The following is a 24,639-nucleotide window of genomic DNA, read 5'->3' on the forward strand; positions in this document are numbered from 1 at the left end:
TGATCTCTGGGTTAGGTAACTATCACATTTGCATTGTCAGTACTCCAAGAAATTTGACTTAATTGCTGAGCCTGGTGACTTAAGAATTTTTCCCAAGTGCTTTGTAGAAACAGCTTAACCCTGTCAACCTCTCTAGGTAAATCTACTCCAATCAAATTTTCTAGTGTTTGCTGAAAAGACAAGATGACTTGTTTATGCCTCTTTCCTTCACAGAATCAGAAGTGAGTCATGATTATCAGTGTTTGGGGGTGGGGGGCTTTTTCCACATAGCCTTTCTACATAAAGACAGGACAGAAGCACCAGCTTTAGCCAATATAAACCAGGGTAGCTATTTAACCCTTAGTCCTCAAAGATAATGGTTAACTTACATAGTAAAGAGATGCAGGTGCTATTAGAAGAGGAAGAAAGAAACACTGAGAGTGAAGGAGAGAGGAGAGGGAGAGAGAAACGAGCAAAATGGCCCCCTCACCTGTGGCCCCCTGAAACCTGCTCACCAAGATGAAACAGTTCTAACATCAACTAAGAAATTTAACAAAATCAATCAGCTAAAGTTATTCCCAGAACTCTGCTAAGTGCTATACAGAAATAGCAGGGAAATATGAGACCAGTTTTCTTCCTTAATTTACAATCCATTGATGAAAAAAGATTCACACATATGAAGTATGTAGAAGACAATACAAGGTGGTGGGCAATGATTTCAAGAGCAGGCTGCACATGCTGGAGGAATTCAGAGAATAAGTCATACTTAGAACTATAAAGGGCAGTCATTCAAGTCTTCATGGACAGAGTGAGAATTTGAACCAGACCTCGGAGGAGGGTAGGAAAGGACAAGAAGGCAGCCCCAAAGCTTAGCTTTGAGTCAATGTAAAGGACTTGCCCTTCTGTATCCAGAGTTCTTGTCTAGAAAGAATGAAAGTAAGACTGAATAACTGTTTTGGGCACATGCTAGAGAATCTAAATTTAATAACCAGAAGGAATCTTGAGACAAAGGCAGTGTGATATAGAAGGAGGGTTGAATTTAAAGTTGGGAAAACCTGAGTCTGAGAGCCACCCACCACTTCAGATATCTGAACTTACTTCCCTGTACTTCAGTCTCCTTTTCTATAAAGTGGGAAAACCAGTACCCACCTAACTTCTTCACAGGGATTTGTGAAAACCAAGTTGGTTAAGAAAAGGAAATGACTTTATAAACTCCAAAATGCTGGACAGATGTTTAGGTGATCATTCTGTTTTCATCCAGACTCTTTGAATATGTAGGATGAGAAAACTAAAGTCTGGAAAAGTTAAGTAATTCATTAAAACCTAGACCTTTAAAAGAACAGTCCTGTGCAGGCAGGGAAATTTAGATGTAAAGCAGTGGATGTAGAAGAAACTGTTGTACTTATCTCAGTACTGTGCACACACATGATGAGCAGTGCTTTGGGGCACTTGTCTGACAGTGACTTGGAGGGAAAAGATACTGGGGCCTCTGAAAATAATGAAACCATGCATGAGTTAGAAAATGAAGGCCTGAAAGTAGATGGTAATGACATTAGAGAAAGGAAAGTGAGGTATGACCAGGTGACACAGAATTAGAAATGACAGACAGGAAGCAACTTATCAAAAAATGACTTTTGAGTAGCATTTAATATGTCAGGCCCTGTTCTAGGCTTTGACAACAGTGAACAGATGACAGCAATGAACAAGATAGGCAAGATCCTGGCTGTCTTCAAGTTTGTGTTTTATAGGACATAGATGATAAAGAAGTAAATAAATACAGGCATTTCAAACAGCAATGAGTTCCTCGAAGGAAATAAAATAAGGTAATGTGATAGTGGCTGAGCAGAATGTCTAGAAGAGCTGTAGAGGGGGAATGTCTCAGGGAACAGTCTGCAGAGACTGCCAGCCTGTGCGTTCAGGGTACAGCAAGGAGGCTCCCAGTGTTGCTGAAAACAAGTGAGTGAGGGGGCAGCAGTAGGAAAGCAGGACAGAAAGATCACTAGGGGCTGAGTTTGGATTTTATTCCAAGTAAAATGGAAAGGTGGTGAAAATTATAAGCTACAGAATGGCATGAGTTGATTGATGGCTTCAACATATTAACCTTTAAAAAAATAAAATAAAAAGTATTCATGTAGTTGCTGCATGAAGGATGAATTGTGATGCAAAGTGATCCCACAGAAAGCCTTTATGATAGTTGAAACACGGATTATGGTGGTCTTGGCCGCGAGGGGACAATGAAGATAAAGAACAGGGGTCTATTTTGGATAGACTCCTGAACAATGTGGGTTTGAACTACACAGGTTCACTTACATACACATTATTTCAATAAATTTGTACTATAGCACTACATGACCCACAGTAGGTAGACTGTCTCAGCTGCGAAACAGTGGATACGGATCCTGAAGCTACACCGATTTTCAACTGTGTAAGGGTTGGCAGCCCTAATCTCTGCGTTGTTCAAGAATCAACTGTGTTTTGGAAGTAGACAGGCAAAAGTGATTAGTCAGTCTATGACGCAGGATGATAAATTTTGCTATTGACAAAGGAAGAGAGAATACAAAATGAAGAGGCTGAGTTCAAGGTTGTAAATGTCAAATTTGAGGATGAAGAGAAACATTCAAGTAATGATATCCACCAAGGGCTGGAAATACAGGACTAGCTCAGATGGAAAGTGAAGAGCAATGAAATGAACTTGGAAGTTACCAGCCTATAGATTATAGTTAAAAATAGAAAGGACTGTCAATTTAGACTCACTTTAAAGGGGTGATCACTTTATCCTCATAATAGATTTTCAAATATATTTTCTATGTTTTTAGTATGTGCCCTTATTTTAACAGTCTGAAAATTTGCAAGAACTTACTTCAGTGAATGATTAATCAATCTCTTAAGATTCTTTCTGGCACCTCTAATTCATTTCTCTGTACTCATGTGTGTGTGTGAGAGAGAGAGAGTGCATGTACACAAATGTGTCTCTAGTGCTAGAAATGAAAGAGATTCGGAAGGAAGCAAGATAACAGTTAGCATCTCACAGAGAAACCAGAAGTGAGACTATTTACCAATAACACAGTCTTATTTAGGCAAGTTTATGAAAGGGATAAAAAAGCTTTTGAGTTTTGGATAACTACTATTTAAGATTAAGATTAAGATAAGATCATTTATCTTTTTCCTCAATTTTAGAATTCCATTCAGCTCAAAACACATTTGCATATTTTATTCAAGTCACTTTATATCTAATGGCTGCAGCTTCTTTAGTTCTTTCGACTAATAAAAGACTTATGATCTCTCTTTTTCCTCAGTTGCTATACCTACCTTTCAGGAACTGCCCTCGTTTTCAAGAACTTCAGAGTGAGACTTTGATATCAGAAGAATTCCAGAAGAGGCTACATCCTTACAAGGTTAAAAAAAAAATGTCATTTACTGGCATACAGAAATAGAAATTCTGGGACAATTTGAATATTATCAAAATATCCTTCCAAAAGGTACCAATTTAGAAAAGTATAAGAGTACCTGTTTATCCACAGTATTCCCAACAGTGCATAGACAACTTTGAGGATATTTACCAGACTGTAGGTGAAAGATGATATCACTAGAAGGATCCCTTCCAAAATCAGGACTGAGACAAGAAAGCCCAGTATCATTACTATTATAGAACATTGTGCTGTAGTATTCTTTTATGATGAGTGAGCTTTGGATACCTTCACCTAGTTAAATGCCCTTTGTATTTTTCATTCTGTTCACATCACCTGACCATTTTTCTTTTGGGTATTGGTTTTCTTCTTTTTATCAAGTTTTAGGAGTTTTCTCTCTCTATTTTAACATTTTTTTCTGACCCTCTTTTTGTTTGCCCATTTTGGGCTTCCCTAGTGGCTCAGCACTAAAAAATTCGCCTGCCAATGCAGAAAAAAACAGGTTCAATCCCCGGGCTGGGAAGATCCCCTGGAGGAAGAAATGGCAACCCACTCCAGTATTCTTTCCTGGGAAATCCCAAGGACAGAGGAGCCTGGTGGGTCACAAAAGAGTCAGACGTGACCAAGCAACTAAAACAACAACACTACTTGTTTACAGTTTTGTCACACGGCTGTATTTGTATATTTATAGTCACATTTAGAAAGGCCTTCACCACTCCTAGGTCACAAGGAAATCTGCAATGCTTTCTTCTAATTCTTCTATAGCTTCATTTCTATATTTACATATTGAATCCACTTACAGTTTGTACTGGTATTAGGTGTGAGATATCTATCCTGTTGAAGTTTTTTCCCAGAAGATTACCTAATGGCTTCATCACTATTTATTGACTAGGGCATCTTTTCCCCCACTATTTTATATTAAAATTCCCTTATGTCTATTTCTAGAATTTTTATTCTTATTCTTTCATTTTATCAAACAAAGTCACACTGTTATAATTATTAAAAGTTATATATGCTTTAATATCTAAAAGGCTGGACATTCCACATTCTCTATTTTTTCTGAGTTTTCATGGCTGTGTTTTCACTTAACTTTTCAGTGTTTTAGTGAAAGTCACTCAGTCGTGTCCAACTGTTTGTGATGCTCATGGCCTATGCAGTCCATGGAATTCTCCAGGCCAGAATACTGGAGTAGGTAGCCAGTTCCCTTCACCATGGGAATCTTCCCGACCCAGGAATCGAATCCGGGTCTCCTGCATTGCAGGCAGGTTCTCTACCAGCTGAGCTACCATGGAAGCACAAGGAAAGCCCAGGGAAGTTTTTATTGAGATCATATTAAATGTACAAATTAGGGAGAATTTGAAACTTTGTTGCAAATTTATATAGTCTTCCTTTCCAAGAACACAAAATATTTTCCTATCTCTTCTTATCTTCAAGATTGTTTTAAGGTTTTCTTCATACAGATTTTTCTGTTAAATTTGTCTCAGGTTTATAATATTTACAAATAATAATGGCTTACCTCTACTTTTCCAATATTTATATTTCTGACTTATTTTGCCTACTTGTATTGGCTGGTACTTACAGTCCAGTACTACGTAATAGAATTGGTAGTGGGCATCCTTGTCTTAGTCCTGATTTTGGCAGTATTTCCCTATTAAACATGCTGGCCTTTTGACCAGATAGAGATACTTTTATCAAGTTAAGGAATTGGCTATCTTTCCTTTCTTCTTGAGTGTTTTTAACAGTTCTGGTGTTTGAAAGGTCTTTTCAACATTTTTAGTATAATTAAGTTACTTTTCTCTTGGATCAATTACTAAGACTAATTATATTCATAGATTACTACTATTGAGCCATCTTTACATGTCTAGATTCAAGCCTCTTTCTTTTAGTATGATATTGAATTATTTGTTAATAGTTTACTTAGACCTTTTGCATTGATATTCAAAGTAACTTCAGACTATAGTTTTCTCTTCTAGCCAGTCTTTGTCAATATCAATGCTTACACAAAATTTTTGAAAGTTTTTTTTTTCCTTATATGCTCCAGACTAGTTAAAATAACACTAGAATAACTTACGCTTGAAAAGTTTGACAGAATTTCCCCATAAAATAATCTGGTCCTGAAGTTTTGTTTTGCTTTATTTTGTTGGGGGAAGTTGGGGACTCTTTAATAATTCTTTCTGTTTACTTTCTGGAAATTCATCTGGGTTAATATTGACAAATTTTATTTTCCTAGAAAATATATGAATTAGACAAACAATATCTTCCAAAGGCTTCCCAGAAATTTCTGTCAATTCACTGATAGCTGGCCAATGGGTCTCATTACTATGACAATCTAAGAATAATACAGAACCTGGAGAAATGTTTGAATCCCACCCAAATCTCACACTTCTAGCCAGAACCAGGTCCCATTTCTGTTGTGTTTTCCTGGGGTTCTTTGACCTGAGACATGGTTTCCTTTCTCACTTTCCACTCATTTACATATGTGTTATACTTCACCAATTTCCAAAATGAATTTGAGGCAGTACACCTCAGTCTGGTCCCAGGACACACCAGGAACATGTGGCTACTGCCAGCAGGTACCCACAATGTTTAATGTAAAAATGAGAAATAATTAGTCTTTGTAAAAATCTTTGGGTTGTCATTGTTATAGCCAGTATTACTGGTGCACTTGTATGTGAAGAACAGCAGTTCCCACTGAGGGCGAGTTTGCCTCACAGGGACCCTTTGTCAGTGTCTGGAGACATTTTGGGTTGTCACAACTGAGAGACTAGGGGTGATATGGCCTCTAGTGGGTAGGATGCTGAACATCCTACAGTGCACAGGGCGGCCCCACAAAAAAGAACTGGCTAGCCCAAACATCAGTAACGCTCAAGTTGAGAAACTCCGATATAAATTTTTTACCTTTGTGTGTGTCTCAGGATTTTATAGAAGTCTTGCCAAAACTTACAGGATACCATGACCAGGATCTTCTTGGAATTTGGAGTAAAGTCTATGACCCTTTATTTTGTGAGGTAAATGTAAAAATATCAAAGATTAACATGCAATCTGATTTCATGACTTATGCCTATTTTGAAACAGATGAATTCTCTTTCCTTTGCTTTTATAAGATATATTATTTAGAGTCTGACATTGAAATATAAGTCAAGACATTTATATTAAGTTAAAAATTCTGGCTCCTCTCTGTTAGTTATGTATTCACCCTTTAGAAAATTGTAAACAAAATTGCTTTTCTGTGCCATGCCAGTTATTTTTCAGTCGCTTAGAAATTCTGGGTTCCTGTCATGGACTTTAATGAAAAAAGCAAGGTTGTTATACTTTATTTAAAGATTTTATAATATTTTATAAAAAGAAAAAAGTTACCTGATTTCTGGATATAGAAATAAACAAGCAAATTTTGAACCAGGCTATTAAAATTGATATATCAGGAAAGAATCTCTCTCTTGCTGTACAATGCATATGAAATAATCTTTGTAGCTAGATAAATTACTATTTTTTTCAGGGTTTCATGGTGTTTTTCTTAATTATCATGCTCCACCATAATTCTGTTTTTCCAACCGGTTCACTGAATCGTGCAGCAAAATTCTGACCAGCTGCATGACTCCTATCCACTTCTGATTTTAAGGGCATTGTGAGTGTCTAAGGAGCAAGATACTTTCAGAATTCCAACTCGATAATAAATGGTACCTGTTGCCCTCATCCACATTAGAGGTCATTGACCCAAGCACATTCAACGTTCCCAATATTTTCAGTATATCATCAGCATCTGTTTCAAGGAAGACTTTTTAGTCTTATAAAAGTCTTCAATAAAAACAAGAGCCCATTTTTTGGTTCAAGTCTTGGGTTTTGTTTTGTTTTGTTCCTTACTACAGTTCAGTCTGAGCTATTCTGCAATGTGGCTAAAGGTATTTTACATCTCTCAATTCTTCTGTAGGTTACTTCACTTTCATTTCCTCTTTCATGAAATCTCCCTCTCTCCCAAGAAAGGCTGGACACAGTACTTCTCATGGGAGAAGGGGGATAAAGAGTCAACAAAGAGGATAGTCAGAAATAAAATACACATTTTCTTCCTTTTTCTTTGATACAGGGCATTCATAATTTCACTTTACCCTCCTGGGCAACAGAGGACACCATGACTAAGTTGAAAGAAATATCAGAATTGTCCCTTCTGTCCCTCTATGGAATTCATAAGCAGAAAGAAAAATCTAGATTGCAGGGGGGTAAGTATTTTTTAAAATGAGAGAAGTGCATTAGAATTGTTGTTGAGTGATCTGGGTCTGAGTCCAGGTTCGACTGTTAATCAGCTATGTGACCTTGAATTAGACACATAATCATTCCACCAGCTTCTATTCTGCAAATTGGGGATAATAATACTACTCACTTCTTAGGTATTAAGGATGAAAATGAATGTATGTATTCCAAAGGCTTAGCACAAATAGTACCTAATACACTGTCAAACATTATGTGTTATATGATTATCAAAATTATTCACTCTGGGCCTTAATTTTCCCAGCTGAAAAACAGAAACTTTGGGCTAATGCTAAATGATACTTTTCATTCTTTCCAGATCAAAAAGTCATGGATTTCGTATCTGAGTTCCATGAAAGTCAATTATGCCGAGTGGCTTACTGGATGAATTTTTCAAGTGGGAGGAAAGGCAAAAGCAGCCTATTTTCTAGAAACCCTTGGTTGTAACCACTGTTAAAGTTAATACAATGTAATTTGCAGGCTAATTATGCCCTGTTGATTGATATGTATTGCAACTGACAAGTTTATGACACTGCTCAATTTTTTTCATTGGTGTTAAAAGGTGTTGACTTTTCAGTAATGCCTCTTCTCAGCTGGATTTGACCTGTTGTAGAACAGGACATCCAATCATAATACAATAGCCTAACCCTTGTAATCAGGATAGGTGGGTAGAAGAAAGAAGCCAGGACCAGGCAGGACAGGGGTAGGTACTGAGGCTCTGAGGGCAGCTGAGTGGCAGGCCAGGACCCAAGAGGATATGACAGGTTCAAATGCTGTTCATATAGACATTAAAACTAAAGATGGAGAGCAAGAGGAAGTCGACTATGCCAGGCTGTCATAACAATGAAGAAATTCTAAGCCACAGGAGATGTTCTTAGTCATATACTCCACACAGTTTGAAGAAAACAGTATAATCAGGACTCCAACCATTCCTGGACCCTATTCACCATGAGGTTGGACAAATTCAACAGACCTCCAGGAGAAAACAGAGACAAAGTATCCTGGGGGTTGGACCAGACTGGAAGGATGTTCACTCAGGGCTGCAGAGCAAGAGAAAGAGCTTAAGTCACTAACCAGGAGAGGAGTTACAAAAGCTCATGTAAAGAGTGAAGGAACCTGTAATAAGAACAGCTAATGAGGTATGAAGTCAAGATAGCTGGGAGTAATTTCATATGAGGTGAACATAGCACTTGGGGCAAGTAATTTAGGGCAGCATCATAAAGAAATGATCAAGCTGCAGGCCTGCTGTTACAGAGACCTGGTTGCAAGACACAGAGGGAGACTTGATGGAATGTACACGTCCTCACTCCAAGCTTAGGGCATGAGCAGCAAGATTCAGCCCTTCCTTGGGGATGGGAGAGCACCCAGAGGTGAGTCATAGTTGGAACTTGGTGTCTTAGGAATAATTAGCAGGTAGGACATGGACTATGTGTAGGAACAGAGCCCAGGATGCAACTCAATCCTACATACCAAACAACCAAGGACACAGAAGGTGGAAGCTGGGCCTCCGTGACCACACAACTACCAGGTCTCATTCCTGAACCAGCAGGGGCCAACAGTATGGTGGCCAAATGCTTCAGATGGTGAAAACAGGACTCTGTTTCCCCCAACCTAGTCATGATGGGCTCAAGAAATATCCCCTCACTACTCAAGATGAAATCCATGGACCAGCAAAGTCAGCATCACCAAGCCTCTGACAAGAAATGTGGAATTCCAGGTCCCACCCCAGAGCAGCTGAATCTAAATCTACATTTTAATGAAATCCCATTAAAGTTTCAGAAGCACTTCTCTAGATGTAGGAAACAGTGAAGAAAAGGCTAGGGAAAGCCAGGAAGGAGTCTACAAGAATCTATTAATAGATGCAGGGGTCTGTATCTGAATATAAGATGTGGGATTTTTTTCCCAACAGCTTGCTTGTATTTCCTTTACTTTTTCCCTTTGACTACTAGAAATTGCATTTTGGGGAAGTCATCTTCTCTCCCTGGCTCTCAGTTTCCCCATCTGGTGAGTGCATTAAACTATATTCTATCAGAGTTCTTCCCTAAAGTATTCTCTGGGTCTTAGACTCCAAAAGTTAGCACTCATATGCACACACCTGTCCTATTTTCTAGGGGAAGCTCAGTACTATTAATGAGCCAGGAAGTTGTTATCTTCATAATTCCTGCCAAGCCACATTTCAACCTATTGTTCAGATCTGGCAAAGCAAGAGAGATTTGTCAACTATACACTTGTTGAGTTATAAAGCCCCTGAACCTAATGCTGCAGAGAAAGCATGAACAGTTTGGTGACAGAGTCACAAGGGAACATCAGGACTTTGACCAGCATCTTCTTACCTTTGCCAGAACTTCTGTTCCATCAGTTGGTTTCAAGGGTGACACGGTTCAGTAATCTCCTCCTCCCACTGCCTTCACCACTAAAACACGCCCCCCCCCCCACCCCGGCACACACACACACAAGGAAATCTCTAGACTAATTCCTAAGACTAATTTAGGAATATATGCCTGGTCCTGTTTGTATTAGGGCTTCCCAGGTGGCTCAGTGGTAAAGAATCTGCCTGCCAATGCAGGAGAAACTGGAGATACAGATTCAGTCAATCCCGGGGTTGAGAGGATCCCCTGGAGGAGGAAATGACAACCAACTCCAGTATTCTTGCCTGGGAAATCCCATGGACAGAGGAGCCTGACAGGCTACAATCCACGGGCATGCGAAGAGTCGAACATGACTGAGTGACATGCACATGTACCTGTTTGTTTTAATGGAAACTGCTTCTTGCTGAAGACCAGAGGTTGGCAAACTACAGCCTGCAGGCCAAATCTGGCCTGCTGCCACCTATTTTTTATTAGTAAAATGCTACTGAAGCTCAGTCACACTCATGCATTTATGCAGCATATTTAGCTGCTTTTGTGCTTCCACTTGAGAATAAATGGTTGTGATGGAACACATGGCCCACAGAGTCTAAATCATATAACTTTCTTTCTTTCTTTCTTTTTTTTAAAATTAATTTATTTTAATTGGAGGCTAATTATTTTACAATATTGTAGTGGTTTTTGCCATACATTGACATGAATCAACCATGGGTGTACATGTGTCCACCATCCTGAACCCCCCTCCCACCTCCCTCCCCATCCCATCCCTCAGGGTCATCCCAGTGCACTGATGCACCCCTGTCTCATGCATCAAACCTGGACTGGTGATCTATTTCATATATGGTAATACACATGTTTCAATGAAGGCGAGGGTAGGGTGATTTGAGAGAATAGCATAAATCATATAACTTTCACAGAACAAATTTGCCAACTCCTGCTGTAGCCCAAGAGAGAGAAGTGAAGTTTGTATCCTCAAATAATGATATTTTGTCCAGTGTGTGCAGGTTTAATAAATGATGCACCAGGGAGCTTGGGTGCTAGCTTATGCTACAGTATGGCCTAATAATTAAGAGGATAGGTTTTGAAGCTGGACCTGCTGAGTTCAGAGAAACTCAGCCCCTCTGCGTACTAGCTGTGTGATCTTGGGCAAGTTGCTAAACCTCTCTGAGCTTCAGTTCCCCTTCATATATAACTTGACTATTGGCCTGCCAGAGTCTGTAGGTGCTTATGACAATTACTCCTATTTTCTCCTGGGACAAGCTGGGAAACCACCACAGAACCGAGAGCTGATCTATTCCATCATCCACACTGAAGGTTGCTGCAAAGACACCTACTGACAAGGAACAAGTTGCTAATTGAACTAAATCCATGTCTATCCATTAACTAATTAATTGATGTTAATTAGCTAAGTGTTATAGAGAATGCATCTTGGTCAGTGTAGAATATCTCCTTTCAGAGATGCTGTGCTGTGCTTAGTCACTCAGTCGTGTCTGACTCTTTGCAACCCCATGGACTGTAGCCCACCAGGCTCCTCTGTCCATGGGGATTCTCCAGGCAAGAATACTGCAGTGGGTTGCCATGCCCTCCTCCAGGGGATCTTCCCAACCCAAAGATGAACCCAGGTCTCCCACATTGCAGGAGGATTCTTTACCATCTGAGCCACCACAAAAGCACTGACAAGGAACAAATCGCTGATGGAAGCTGACTGCCTGTCATCACTCCCAGAAACTCAGCCACAGAGTTTACTTCTATTGTGGCCTGAAGCTCAAGATACAGGTCTAAAGATTTCCCAGAGGCCAGCCTGCCCTGAGGCAGAGGAATGCAGACCTACGGGAGGTGTGGCCTCCAGCTCCGTCCATTCCCAGTTAAAGACGTCCCAGCAGCCACAGATGCCGATCATCTCCCTCCTTAGTTCATTCCTCTTTGTGCTTATGGTGGTACACAGACAACGGGACAGTCTCTTCTCACTGTTTTATGAGATTTTTGAGGACAGGAGCCATGTCTAATTGACTTGTGGTAGCTGTTCAGTGTGTGTTTTGCAAAGTGGACCATAGAGTCTAGGATTATAATCAATCTGTTAGCATCAATGCCCTGCTCATTACAGAAGAAAACTGGTCATCCTCAAGTGAGGATGCAGTGTAGAGAGATGACCAACAAGACACAAGGAGTCCTCAGGGGATGGTGTGGAAACCCCTGAGGCAGCACCTCCTCAGAACAACACCTGCACCACAGGTACCTTCAGCATCAGCGTCTGCTGAGAGGATGGAGACTCTGCTCTCTGTCTGTCTGCCTTTTACCACCTTAGGAGCAACAGGGGAAAAGGGCAAACTGTTTCCTCTACTGACAACAGTTAGAGCCCTGAATGAACTCTGAAGGTTCTGGCTGCCTCCCAAGAGTGAAAGCTAGTGTAACCTGGAGCAATGGCCCACAGAACACAGTCCATGCCCTGTGCAGACATCCAGAGGGCTGCTTTCTCCCCTGGCTTCACCCGGGTGTGGCTACCAGAGGGATGAAGACAGAGAGGTGTATGCTGCACTGTCATTTCAGACCTGCCCTGAACAGAGCACTGGTTAACAGCTATCTGGAAAAAGCCATCCGAAATTCCTTCCAAGTTCATCAACCTCCTAACTTGAGATTTAACAAAATCTGGTAGAATCAAACCTTAATGTGCCAATCCAGCTCTCCTTCCCCAGTGAGTGAGTCACTTAATGACTCTGAGCCTCAGCTTCCTAACCTCTGAATGGGGGATAGAAGTCAGGATTCAGTAGATAATGTATGTAAATCATGCTACTAGTACATAGCAGATGCTCCACCAAAATGAGTTCTTGCCCTCCCTTCTTAAATCTTGAGAATCCTGGCAGAGAGAATCTCTATATGAACGAGCAAAAAGCTTATGAACTGAAATATAAGCCCACATTTGGTTCAGCTCCATTGTTGATCTATCTTCATAAAGGTGTCCTGATCAATGAAATCCTCAATCACATGAAGAGTGCAACTCAGCCATCAAACCACAGAAAACTCATTATGTATTCTGCAGTAAGTATTCTGTCTCCATTCAACATCTGTTCAAGTATATGAGCTCTCTCAGGAGGGGCCTCAACTTCTTCATCATCATTTCTGTATCAGATGTTCAAAAATTTTTAGTTAAATATATAATTCTGGGTCTCAAGGAATTTATAATTCAATCCCTGATAGCTCAGTTGGTAAAGAATCCACATGCAATGCAGGAGACCCCTGTTTGATTCCTGGGTCAGGAAGACCCGCTGGAGAAGGGATCGGCTACCCACTCCAGTATTTTTGGGCTTCTCTTGTGGCTCAGCTGGTAAAGAATCCACCTCCAATGCAGGAGAGCTGGGTTTAAATCCCTGGGTTGGGAAGATCCCCTGGAGAAGGGATTGGCTACCCACTCCAGTATTCTGGCCTAGAGAATTCCATGGACTGTATAGTCCATGGGGTCGCAAAGAGTTGGACACAACTGAGCAACTTTCACTTTTTTCACTGACAAGAAAAGTAAGCATATAAACACCCTGCATAGCAGAATACCAATGTCACACGAGCCAATGATTTGGTGACTCATTCATAGAAAGGAAACATCTTTTCTGTTCCAAATTAAAATTAGAGGGAAAATAGAAAGGGAAAAGAAGTAGAAAGGTTATAAGAAAAGCTGAGTGTACAGGACTTGGTGATGGACTGGAATGTGGGTGGAAGACAGTGATGTGGAAGTTAAGCCATAGATGAAGGTGGTGTTTCAAGTGTTGATGACTGGAAGGAGAGTAGAACCATTAACAGATGTGGTCATGGGTCAGGTGAATATACTTATTTTACAATTGGGTTTGAAATGCCGGCAACATCCAAGTAGGAATCCTCAGATGGCAGAAGGGATAGAAAAAAAAGGGGAGGGGAAGGAAAGCTCCAACTTGAGGTCAGTGTTATATTTGGGTGAAGAAAGGAAAGAGAGTGAGATCTCAGAGAAGACATCCATGTCGGAGCAGCAGCCAGGGAAAGAGAATTCCAGAGATGTACCATGCACTGAAGTGGGTATCCATGGAGTCTGGGATGAGCAGGGAAACAGGACATGGAGGGCTGGGTCAGGCTCCCACCCACTTCTGCAGGACAGAGGATTTCTCAGATGTGGTCTGTCTGGAGAAAGCCATGGAGTCATTCTGCAAGAAGATGAAAGAAGCAATTAAAGATAAAGCAGAGTTTATCATCTGGGGTTCTAAATGGTATAGACTAGAGAAAAGTTTCATGGAGGAAACAAAGTGTAGTGCCTCTGAGAGAAAGATAGGCCTGAAATTAGTTGATAGTTTCGGGTTTTCTGGTTTCTAATATGGTTTCCAACTGTAACTTGTTGTATGACTTCTGGCAAGTCATAAATCTGTAACTCCTTTTTTTCCTCTAGTGAATTGGTTCTAACCCCTTTGGAGTATGTAAACACTGCCATATAGTTTAGGCAACCAAATGTTAGGTCCATTTTATACATATGAAAATTAAGGATTTCTTAAGATTAGATAGCTAATCAGTGGCAAAACTAGGATTGAAAACCAGTCCTCCATGCCTTCTGGCTGTCTAAAATAAACCTTTAACAATTATTTTTAAGCAACACTCTCTACTTCCTTACATTTCATTCTGTCTAAATGTTTGTAACCTCATATATTCTTCCCCAACTTTAAAATCACAGATGATATTAATCTATAGAAAACAAATATAGTCTAGCATTAATGTACTCAAAGTTATTTTAAAATTTAATGAAAATCAATGAAACACACTAAAACAGAGATATGTTCTACTGGGGTAGGCATAGGACAAAATCAGAAGACTTGACTCAGATTTACTTTCTTCCATTTTGAAGATGTATGACGTAAAGTAAGCTACTTAATTCCACCCCGGTCCCTTTTTTTTTCTTTTTGGCTGCACCACATGGCTTGTGGGATCTTAGTTCCCCAACTAGGGATTGAACTCAAGCCCTTGGCATCGAGAGTGCAGAGTCCTAACCACTGGATCACCAGGGAATTCTGCCCAAGTTACTTAATTTCTTTGGGTCTCAGTTTCTTCCTCTTTTTAAAGGAAATAATTGTATGTATGTAAATCTCATTCCCTAGCACCAAGGAGATGTACAATCAAAATTCATCCTTTCTCTCTCTATTCTGAAGTTACTGGGGTTATGGGAAATTTAGTTGGATCAGAAACCACCATAGTATTCTACAAGTGCTTGTTACACACCTATTGACTGTAAATTTGAAAGAGATAAAGATCAAAAATGTTTGTTTCAAAATCTCTGTAGCATGACACTACTGTGAGTGCCCTGCAGATGGCGCTAGATGTTTACAACGGAATCCTCCCTCCCTATGCGTCCTGCCACATGATGGAATTGTACTTCCAGGAGGGGTAAGTGTCTAAGCGGTGTTTCTCAAAATTAATACCCCTGGAAACCAGGTACTATGATCATTTGTGTTATTATTGACTTAAGGGTTGTCTTGTCTATTTGGTTGGTTAGGTTTTATATTCGGGGGGAGAATGATAACTGTATCTTTGCTTAGTCATGACTCATTTTTTCTTTATTTTCATAAAGACTTTAATTGGGAAATCACATACAGACACAGTAGATGAAAAATTTGATAGAACCACTCCCATCAGCGACAGAAATTGTGTTTTTTTAAAAAAAGATTAAGGTATTCTAAGAAGGATGTGGACATTACACTGTTCTCTTGTAAAACACAGGGTGGTAGAAGATATCAAGAAGAAATTGTTTGTTGCTGGTTACAAATAATGTTCTTTCAGTTAAAGACTTCAAACATAGCCATGAAACTTATGGTTATTCATATCCACCAGGTAGGATTCTTAAAGTATTCCTCTGCATAGCGTTCACAACTTTGCAATCTGGTGTGGCCCTCCCCAGCTGACCAAGGCTTGGCTGAAGCCCACTAGAAAGGCCACGACTAGAGAGACCAAATGTCCTAGTTTACCCAGAACTGGGGGGGTTCCCAGAACATGTAAGTTTCATTGTTAAAACCAGTAAAGCCCTGGGCAAACCAGGAAGAGTTGGCCACCATAGCCAAGGTCGTAGCAAAAATTTGTGTCTGCTGTGACACTGGCATTCTTGTTGGGAAGAAGAGACCTCGTGGATATTATTGATGGAATAATCACAATGCAAGGACTGAGTTAGAGCATGGACTCCAGAGTTTTATTTCAGGGTTAGCTGGGGAGGTGCATTTTGCTCTCCCCTCAAGGCATTCACAATAGCTGCAGTCGGGACCATCTGACTGCAGTTATATAAGGCCCGTGCTCAGAAGAGCCTATGCTTGGTTTAACGATTCAGTGTTGCCATTTTGAAATTCTTAATAATTTTTAAATAAGGTATCCTGCCTTTTTTTTGCCAAATTTTGCAGTCCTGGCTGTAGGTTTCTGGCTACCTGAATTTGTAGAATAGGAAAGTAGCAACACAGAGGCCCGTTCTCAACCAAAATCTTCACTGCTTACAAAGAAAGTGAGTTATGCCACTAGGGAAAAAGTATGTTCATTCTCCTGTGAACTTCTAACTGGGTGCTAAGCATAAAGAGCTAGAACTAAAATGTGGTCTTAGCAACTTTGCTCTCAAATATCTAGAGTCAGAATGGAGAGATAATGCCCATAACATGGAGAAAATCCAAACAGGGCCAAAAATGGGAATGCAAAGACATGAGCATCAAGTGCTCTGTCAGTAAAAAGCTCTGCAAAAGACCCAGTTTGAAGACTGGCTCCAGGCACAGAGTTAATAAATCCAGTGACAATTCCAGGATCAACTCTAGGAGTAGGCACTACCACTTTGGGATGTGACAAAAGAAACTACCCACTTTTCTTGGCCTCTCCTCTCTGGTTTCTGCACCCAGTAGTCCTGAGCTTGCTTTTATTTAGGGTGCTACAGCATTTTGTCTCACTGAATAGCTTGAATAAATTCATGTTATGCATCAAGTTTGGGGCATTTTTCATCTGAGAGACACTGACTTATAGAGAAAAAAGTAACCAAGGGTCACTCACAGGTAGAAGTCAAATCTGTTGTTATATTGGGATTTTTTAACACTCTAGAGGAGTATCAAAATTTAAACGTGCTTACTTTTAAATTAAGAGCAAGGAGAATCTAAGTTACCAAATACAGGTATAAAGTATATACCTGCAAATTAGGTGATCCTGAGTGTAAGTTGATACCACTTTATCCATATTAGAAAATAAAGAGAAAAAGAAAATTTTTAGATTTTTATTTACATTAAACAGACAAGCTTTTAAGGCTGTAGATAAGGTAAGCTAAATATATTCTAAAAATATTCTATTTTTTGGTTAAGTACATAAACTTAAAATCATATACTATATAAAATAATTCACTAAGTTAAAAAATAGTGCTTCTTCTCACTTTCATATTTTATGAAATGCTTATGAAAATACTTATTATGAAATAAGTATTTTATGAAATACTTATTATGAAATAAATATTTTATGAAATACTTATTCAAACTCTCTGTATGCACCTTAACTTGTATCTTACCATTCAAGCCAATTTTAAGTCCCCTAAAAATATTTTCCAAATATATTAATTATAAGGGTAATTTTGGCTGCTGCACAAATGAACCTCAAATCTCAGAGGCTTAACTCAATGGAGATTTCTTTCTCATTCATCTAACCGTCCAGTGTAGATGTTCCTGGCCAACAGGAAGTGACTCATCCATGGTGTGATTCACACATGGTGATTTGTGAACTGGGGAGTTCCACTTTTGGACTTACAGTTTTCAAAAGTGCCCTCCTCATCTGCAGAGAACATGTAGGAAAGAATGAGAGGGTGAAGAAGGCAAACTGCTTATCAAGCACCTCAGCCCAGAAGGAAAATATGTCAGTTCTACTCACTAAAATTAGTCACTTGTTCCCCCCTAAGTGCAAGGGAGTCTGGGAAGTGTATTCACTTCTCAGCTGTAACCTTATTTGATGGAAAGAGAATCATGAATTTTGATGAACTATTAGTCCTCTTTGCCATGTTACCATGAGATAAAGGGTACTGTCACTGTAAAAGTTATACAAGATATAGGTACTCATTCATACAATATTACAGGAGTTTTTAGGAACATAGAAGTGAATATTTGTAATTACTACTTTTCATATGGCTTCTTGGGCTTCCCAGGTGGCACTAGTGGTAAAGAGCCCACCCACCAAAGCAGGAGACATGAGAGACACAGGTTTGATCCCTGGTTTGGGAAGATCCCCTGGAGGAAGACACAGCAACCCACTCCAGTATTCTTGCCTGGAGAATCCCTATGGACAGAGAAGCCTGACAGGCTACAGTCCATAGGGTCTCAAAATGTTGGACATGACTGAAGCAACTTAGCACACATATGGTTTCTTAAAGTGATGTTTTTCAAAATGCTTGTTTGTAACAACATCCAAAAGTTGCAGTTGTGTGATTACTATCCCAAGTCTCTTTGGCAGGTGACTTCTACAGGGATCCTGTACTAGCTTTACAAGGTTGATTTGGGACAGTGGTCCTTCCTTAAGCAATATATTGTTTTATGAAATAAAGTAGTGGGAGAGCCCTTCTCAACATCAGCAGATGTAAGGACTTGAGTATACACTCACCCTCTCTTTCAGGGGTATCATTTTTATGTCTTGCTGTATATTCAAGCACATTTGTTGTTGTTCATTCACTAAGTCGTGTCTAACTCTTTGTGACCCCATGGACTGTAGCACACCAGGCCTCCCTGTCCCTCACTGTCTCCAGGAGATTGCCCAAGTTCATGTCCATTGAATTGGTGATGCCATCCAACCATCTCATCCTTTGTCACCCTCTTTTCCTTCTGCCTTCAATCTTTCCCAGCATCAGGGTCTTTTCCAATTAGTCAGTTCTTCGCATCAGGTGGCCAAAGCATTGGAGCTTCAGCTTCAGCACCAGTCCTTCCAATAAATATTCAGGGTTGATTTCCTTTAGGATTGACCTGTTTGATCTCCTTGCAGTCCAAGGAACTCTCAGGAGTCTTCTCCAGCACCACAGTTCAAAAGCATCGATTCTTTGGTGTTCTACCTTACATGACTACTGGAAAGACTATAGCTTTGACTATATGGTCCTTTGATGGCAAAGTGATGTCTTTGCTTTTTAATACACTGTCTAGGTTTGTCATAGCTTTCCTTCCAAGAAGTAATCGTCTTCTAATTTCATGGCTACAATCACCATCCACAAGTGATTTTAGAGCCCAAGAAGAGAAAAACTTCCTCTGCCTCCACTTTTTCCCCCTTCTATTTGTGATGGGACCCGATGTCATGCTGGTAGTTTTTCTTATATGTATTATTCAGTTTCATGTTTCTGGCCTGGTTAAGGACAGGGAAGATACATTCATTCAGGGGGAAGACTGGAAGAAATACTGAGAGAGAAAAAAGGACAAAAGGACAGAGCAAATCAGAAGCATGAAAGGGACAGAATAGGAGAAAGAAACCCCAACATCCCACCTGTGCCCTACTTCTTACCTAAAGGTTCACCAAATCACCCCCAAGTCCCCCAACCATTGTGTCTCAGCTCTTTCTCTAACTCAGCATCCCAGGTCCCACCTCACATGCCCCTGGTCATCTAACAAACCAACTCTCCCATTTCCACCCTCCCAATCAGGCCCACCTACCCCAATCCCCCTCTTCCCACAGCTAAACTGGCTAATAGCTACTCATTCCCATAAATTCTTCCACTAGTCCTTCATCTGACATGGTATAGAACAGGTAGAAAGAATTTCATTGGCAGGTCAACAGCACAGATCTAACAGAGTTCTTCCCTCTATTCCTTCCACCTTCCTCCACCAGAGAATACTTTGTAGAGATGTACTATCGGAATGAGACACGATATGAACCACATCCCCTCACGCTACCTGGCTGCACCCTCAGCTGCCCTTTGACGAAGTTTGTTGAGCTGGTTGCCCCCGTTATCTCCCAAGACTGGTCCATGGAGTGTGCCATAAGCAACCATAAAGGTACTGAGGACATTATCAATTAGGGTGAATGCAGAGCTCTGCAGAGAAGGCAGAACATCTTTTCTCCAGATGGATGGTGCTTTGAGACTATAAACTGGCTTCACCCCCATCTTTGAGGGAAATAGGGTTTGGGTGATAATTGTATGTTTCAGAGACCTCAACTTCAGGCAACTCCTATTTCTTCACTGGGCCCTGCCTCTACCTGCCATAAACCTTGTCAACCTACATAAACCGAGGAAGCAGTAATCAAGCAGAAAGCACTTACTTGGAATCAAAGAATTGGAATTCAGGGAACAAGTATCAGACTGATCTCAGAGAAACAGTAGTGAACAGTCCTGAAGAGAAATCTTGGTTCTCTGTCCAGGAATCGAACCTGGGTAGCCTGAATGAAAACCAGGAATCCTAACCAGTAGACCAACAGGGACTAGTGGCAAGGGGCAAAATTCCCAGGCTCTTCCCCTCCTTTGAAAGCAAGAATGTTTCAAAGAGGCAAAAATTTTAAAAACAGGTACAAAGTTTATTATTAGCACAACCAATGAGAGAACACACACAGAAGTAGTTTCTATAAGTGAGAAGCTAGGCAGAAATACACACCCACAGAGAAAGGGTGTGGGAGTCCTCTCTAATGAGGAGGAGCACAGTAAAAAGGTGATTTAAATCCCTTATATAAAACAGGCCTTCTGGGTCTTTGTTTACCTTTGGCCAATCATGTTGGTTTTTCGTTGTTTTTTTTCACACCTGATCAGTCCTAAGACTCTTCCCAAGATGCATGTGCAACTTTTTGCTAAGATGGATCCCACTGCAGAAGCCTGTGAGGATATGTCCAAATTTATTATGGTGTGGTACCCTTCCTTTTTTGACCCCCAAGGAGCCTTTGTGAGCATGTGCTGACACGGAAATTTTCCTTGACCTCAGGAGTGGCCATCTTATATCCTCATGTCAGCAGAGCTCAGCTTCTGCCACTAGCTTTGTCCTTGGAGTGTTTCAGTTCAGTTCAGTTCAGTCGCTCAGTCGTGTCCGACTCTTTGCGACCCCATGAATCACAGCATGCCGGGCCTTCCTGTCCATCACCAACTCCCGGAGTTTACTCAAACTCAAGTTCATTGAGTTGGTGATGCCATCCAGCCATCTCATCCTCTGTCATCCCCTTCTCCTCCGGAGGAGTGTTTAGATGAGACTAAAGCTTCAATTCTACTCCACCTGACATATACACCAGCTGTCCAGTCCCGGGGGCCATCTATCTCCTACCTCAAAACTGGAACAAAATTAGAAATGTAAGAATGTTCTGCATACCTCCCGGGGGCAGGGGGTAACTTATTGGAATGTTGAAAGTATAGGTGTGATATTTGTTCTGAGGACAAGAGGAATATGTAAGGCTTTAATTCTGGTATCTTCAGAAAACCTGAACAAACTCTCAGGTCCTGCAGAAACCACTTACTATAAAAGAAGAAATCATATTCAAATAACACTCTTTAGAGTCCTGTAGATTTGCAACTTGCAGATGCAACACATCTAGAAAACACCATGCTACTTTACCAGCACGAATAAAGATGAAACAGGTTCTAGAGATGGTTTCAACTGGATGCCAGAGTCTAGAGTTAAAGCCATTCTCTCTCCTAGTTGGTCATGGGATGACTGACACATCAATTGATGTGTTTATTTGTATTCTTTCTTTTCCAAGTAAATATTTGGCCTTGGGACCATCATTCAAATATCGTTTCTCCTTCTCGCATGTAAGCCAAATGTAAAATAATGAGTAAAGTCATTTTAGGAAATTCAAAAGCATTACTTTTGAAATGGTGTCTTTAAAAAGTGTGTGTGTGTTTATTTACTTAGAATAATATTCCTGAGGAACAGATTTTAGAGGCTCTATTTTTGTTTTAGGGTTTAATTTTAATGCAATGAGAAGGAAAATATTAATATAAAGTAAAATGACTTGACTGGCTTAAATTAATGTTCTAAATTGAAAATGTATTTAGTTTGGACTTGGCTACTTCAGATAAAGCCTAAACTGATGGGTGGCTCTGCTTCATCTATTTAAGATGGAACTGGCTAAGGAAACAACCTGGGAAAATTTACAATGTAGTAGAGAAGTAAAGAAATGCTTATTACACAAAACAGCAAAGGTTATGCCTAAAGACTCCAAGAGTTTCTATGGGAACAACCCTGGATTTGGAGGGAAGGAGGCTGAAAAGAGTGCCAGGGAGGGCTCCCTACAAAGGTTGAGAGCATATGGAATCAGTTTGGATGGAGGTTTCTTCTACTGATGTGGTATAAGGGCGAAAAATACCCTTATCAAATGTACTAGTTGCTTTAAGTTGGAAAGGATAGTGGAGTTACTTGGCAGAAGATTGAGGGTCTAAACAGATTGCCATAGGTTTCCTTCAAGGAGCCAATTTTAATGAGATAAAATGTCATCCCCACAAGAGCAAGGATTTTTATTTGTGGTATTTTCTCATGTATTGGTCCTCAGCAACCAGAAGTGACTGTGCCTGACATGGATTAGTGCTCAATAAATATTTGCTCATGAATATGTAAGTTAGTTACCCTTCTTCCCTGAACCTACTCTTTCTATCTTGACTGGCAGCAATACCTAATACCATGGGAGTTACCAGGTTATCTCTCTTCATTTTCCACAACTGTCTGTCACCTCTTCTTATCAAATCTACCTACAGTATGTTTGTAGAATTCTTTTCCTTAAAACACAAACATCAGCAAACCTATATCCAGGTAGAGTGAAACACAGTTAAGCAGCAAAACATGTTAATAAAAAGAAAATGTAGGGATTGGTGTGCTGGAGTTAACTCACACAGATCTCAAGAGTGGGAAGTTATGTCTCACTTTCCCACTTTGAGTTCAGTGAATTCACTCTGGCTGTTTGAAATTGGTCATGGTGTCATGTGGGAGTATTTCCACCACAGAAGTCAATGTTTACCACAATTTGGAGTTTTGTTTTATTGTTTTGGGTTTTTTTTTTTAAATCCAGTCTAGCAGAATACCACTGGTTTTAACTCATAAATTTTGTATCATGAGGTGGTCTCCAACAAAGTGAATTCAATATTTGAACTGCTTTAATGAAAAAGGATTCAATTTGTTCTATATGGTCTCAAGGAGTGATGTGAGGGGCAGCAGGTAAACATTTCAGGAAGATAGTGTTCAGTGTTGGGAAATCTCTGGGACTGAAAGTGTCCATTGGGGTGGGTGCCCACTTGGAAGGTTGTAAGGGTTGAATGACTCTTTACAAGGACCTTCAAATTTAGCAAATAAAAGTACAGGATACCTAGATAAATTGGATAAATAGCCCTAACTACTGAATTCTTATCATTTATTTTTTTTTTTAAAAAAAGCTAAATTCAAAGACATTAACAGTGCCCTGATAAAGCCAGTAGAGGAAGCAGTACAAAACCATCAACAAGACATATATTGTGTATACAGAATGCCTGACAAGCCTACTCCTTATGGTATTTCCATCTATGAAATTCTATTTATTCCTATGAGTAGTGTTTTCACCAGTGCTAGTAGACCCAATTAACTTCATTGTCATATCAACTACATTAATCAGAGCCTTTTCTGGGAAACTCATAAGTCTAAGTTCCATACTATGTTACTTGAAAATAGTAACAATTTTTTTGAAAATGCATAATTCCAAAATTTTACTAATACACTTGGACTGTCTTTACTAGCACTCTCCCAACCCCATCTCAACCTCCAACCCCAGTTATTTGATAGGAAAGAGATTTACTGGTAGGAAGTTTTCATTTCCCCTCATAAGCTTTGTCAAGTTGAGAATCTGTAGCACATAGACACATCCCCAAGATTTAGTCATGAGTTTCTTGCAGGCAGGATCCATACCTTAATCCTCCTTGAACCTTCAGTCAGCAAGCAATGTCTAGAACCTGGTGCCTTTAATCAACATTTGCTAATTGAATAAATGTTCCACCTTCCATACCTAGCCTGATTTCTGAATGTCTGGGCCTAGATGTCAGCAGTCTGGATCTCAGTTGTTCGATAAAGGGGGGAAAGAAGCTATGAATGAGCCTTGAATGTAACTGTAATGTAAAGACCCACTCATTGCCTATATATTCATATATTTATACCACTGTGTCTGTGTCTTTAGCCTCTGTTTCCAGCACGATCGCCTTGGCATTCTCCTGTTCCTCCCCCACCCCCACCCCCGCTGCTATTTAGAGCCCCTGTTCAGTGATATGCCTTTCAGCACCCCTCCTCCCCCAGAGATGAGACTGTGTGATTACTATACCTTTTTCTCATCCTTGTCATCATCATCAGTTTCTTAGGACATGTCTCATCATTCATTAATGACATTGGGAACGTGCTTTGGTAAACCCCAGCTCACTCATCACTCCTGTCCTCAATCTAGGCAATTCTGACCATCATAATAATGGCCCTACCCATATCCTGCCCACCTCAACAATATGCGTCCCTGGGTCAAACCAACTACACAGTTTCTGCATTCTGATTTGCTGAATGGAGCTGAACGAAACCAAGTGTCACCATTTCAAACTATGAACGTTGACATTCCTAGTCCAACCTCAGCTGTATCTTTCAATGCTGCATGATAAATGTATTCATCCTTACTGGACTCTTTTCCTATTTTCTACAGGAAGGTCTTATTGATTTTCCCAAACTTCTAATTCCAACTTTGCTTCTCTAATT

The 24,639-nt window shown here is 40.1% G+C and overlaps 1 protein-coding gene across 2 annotated transcripts in view; it reads left to right on the plus strand.

Annotated features, from left to right (window-relative positions):
- Window positions 1–24,639, plus strand: part of ACP3 (acid phosphatase 3) — a 52,278-nt gene that overhangs the window by 16,589 nt on the left and 11,050 nt on the right. Inside the window, exons 5-10 of one of the 2 annotated variants that reach the window (XM_061167597.1) lie at window positions 3,276–3,374; window positions 6,302–6,394; window positions 7,468–7,600; window positions 12,948–13,030; window positions 15,279–15,382; window positions 19,799–19,965. In XM_061167597.1, the coding sequence (XP_061023580.1) occupies window positions 3,276–3,374; window positions 6,302–6,394; window positions 7,468–7,600; window positions 12,948–13,030; window positions 15,279–15,382; window positions 19,799–19,965 (679 nt within the window). Of the gene's footprint in view, window positions 1–3,275; window positions 3,375–6,301; window positions 6,395–7,467; window positions 7,601–12,947; window positions 13,031–15,278; window positions 15,383–19,798; window positions 19,989–24,639 lie in introns of those variants that run through there. The other variant, XM_061167598.1, reaches the window with a different exon arrangement.

The sequence above is a fragment of the Dama dama genome, chromosome 19 (assembly GCF_033118175.1).
Source record: "Dama dama isolate Ldn47 chromosome 19, ASM3311817v1, whole genome shotgun sequence".
NCBI lineage: Eukaryota > Metazoa > Chordata > Mammalia > Artiodactyla > Cervidae > Dama > Dama dama.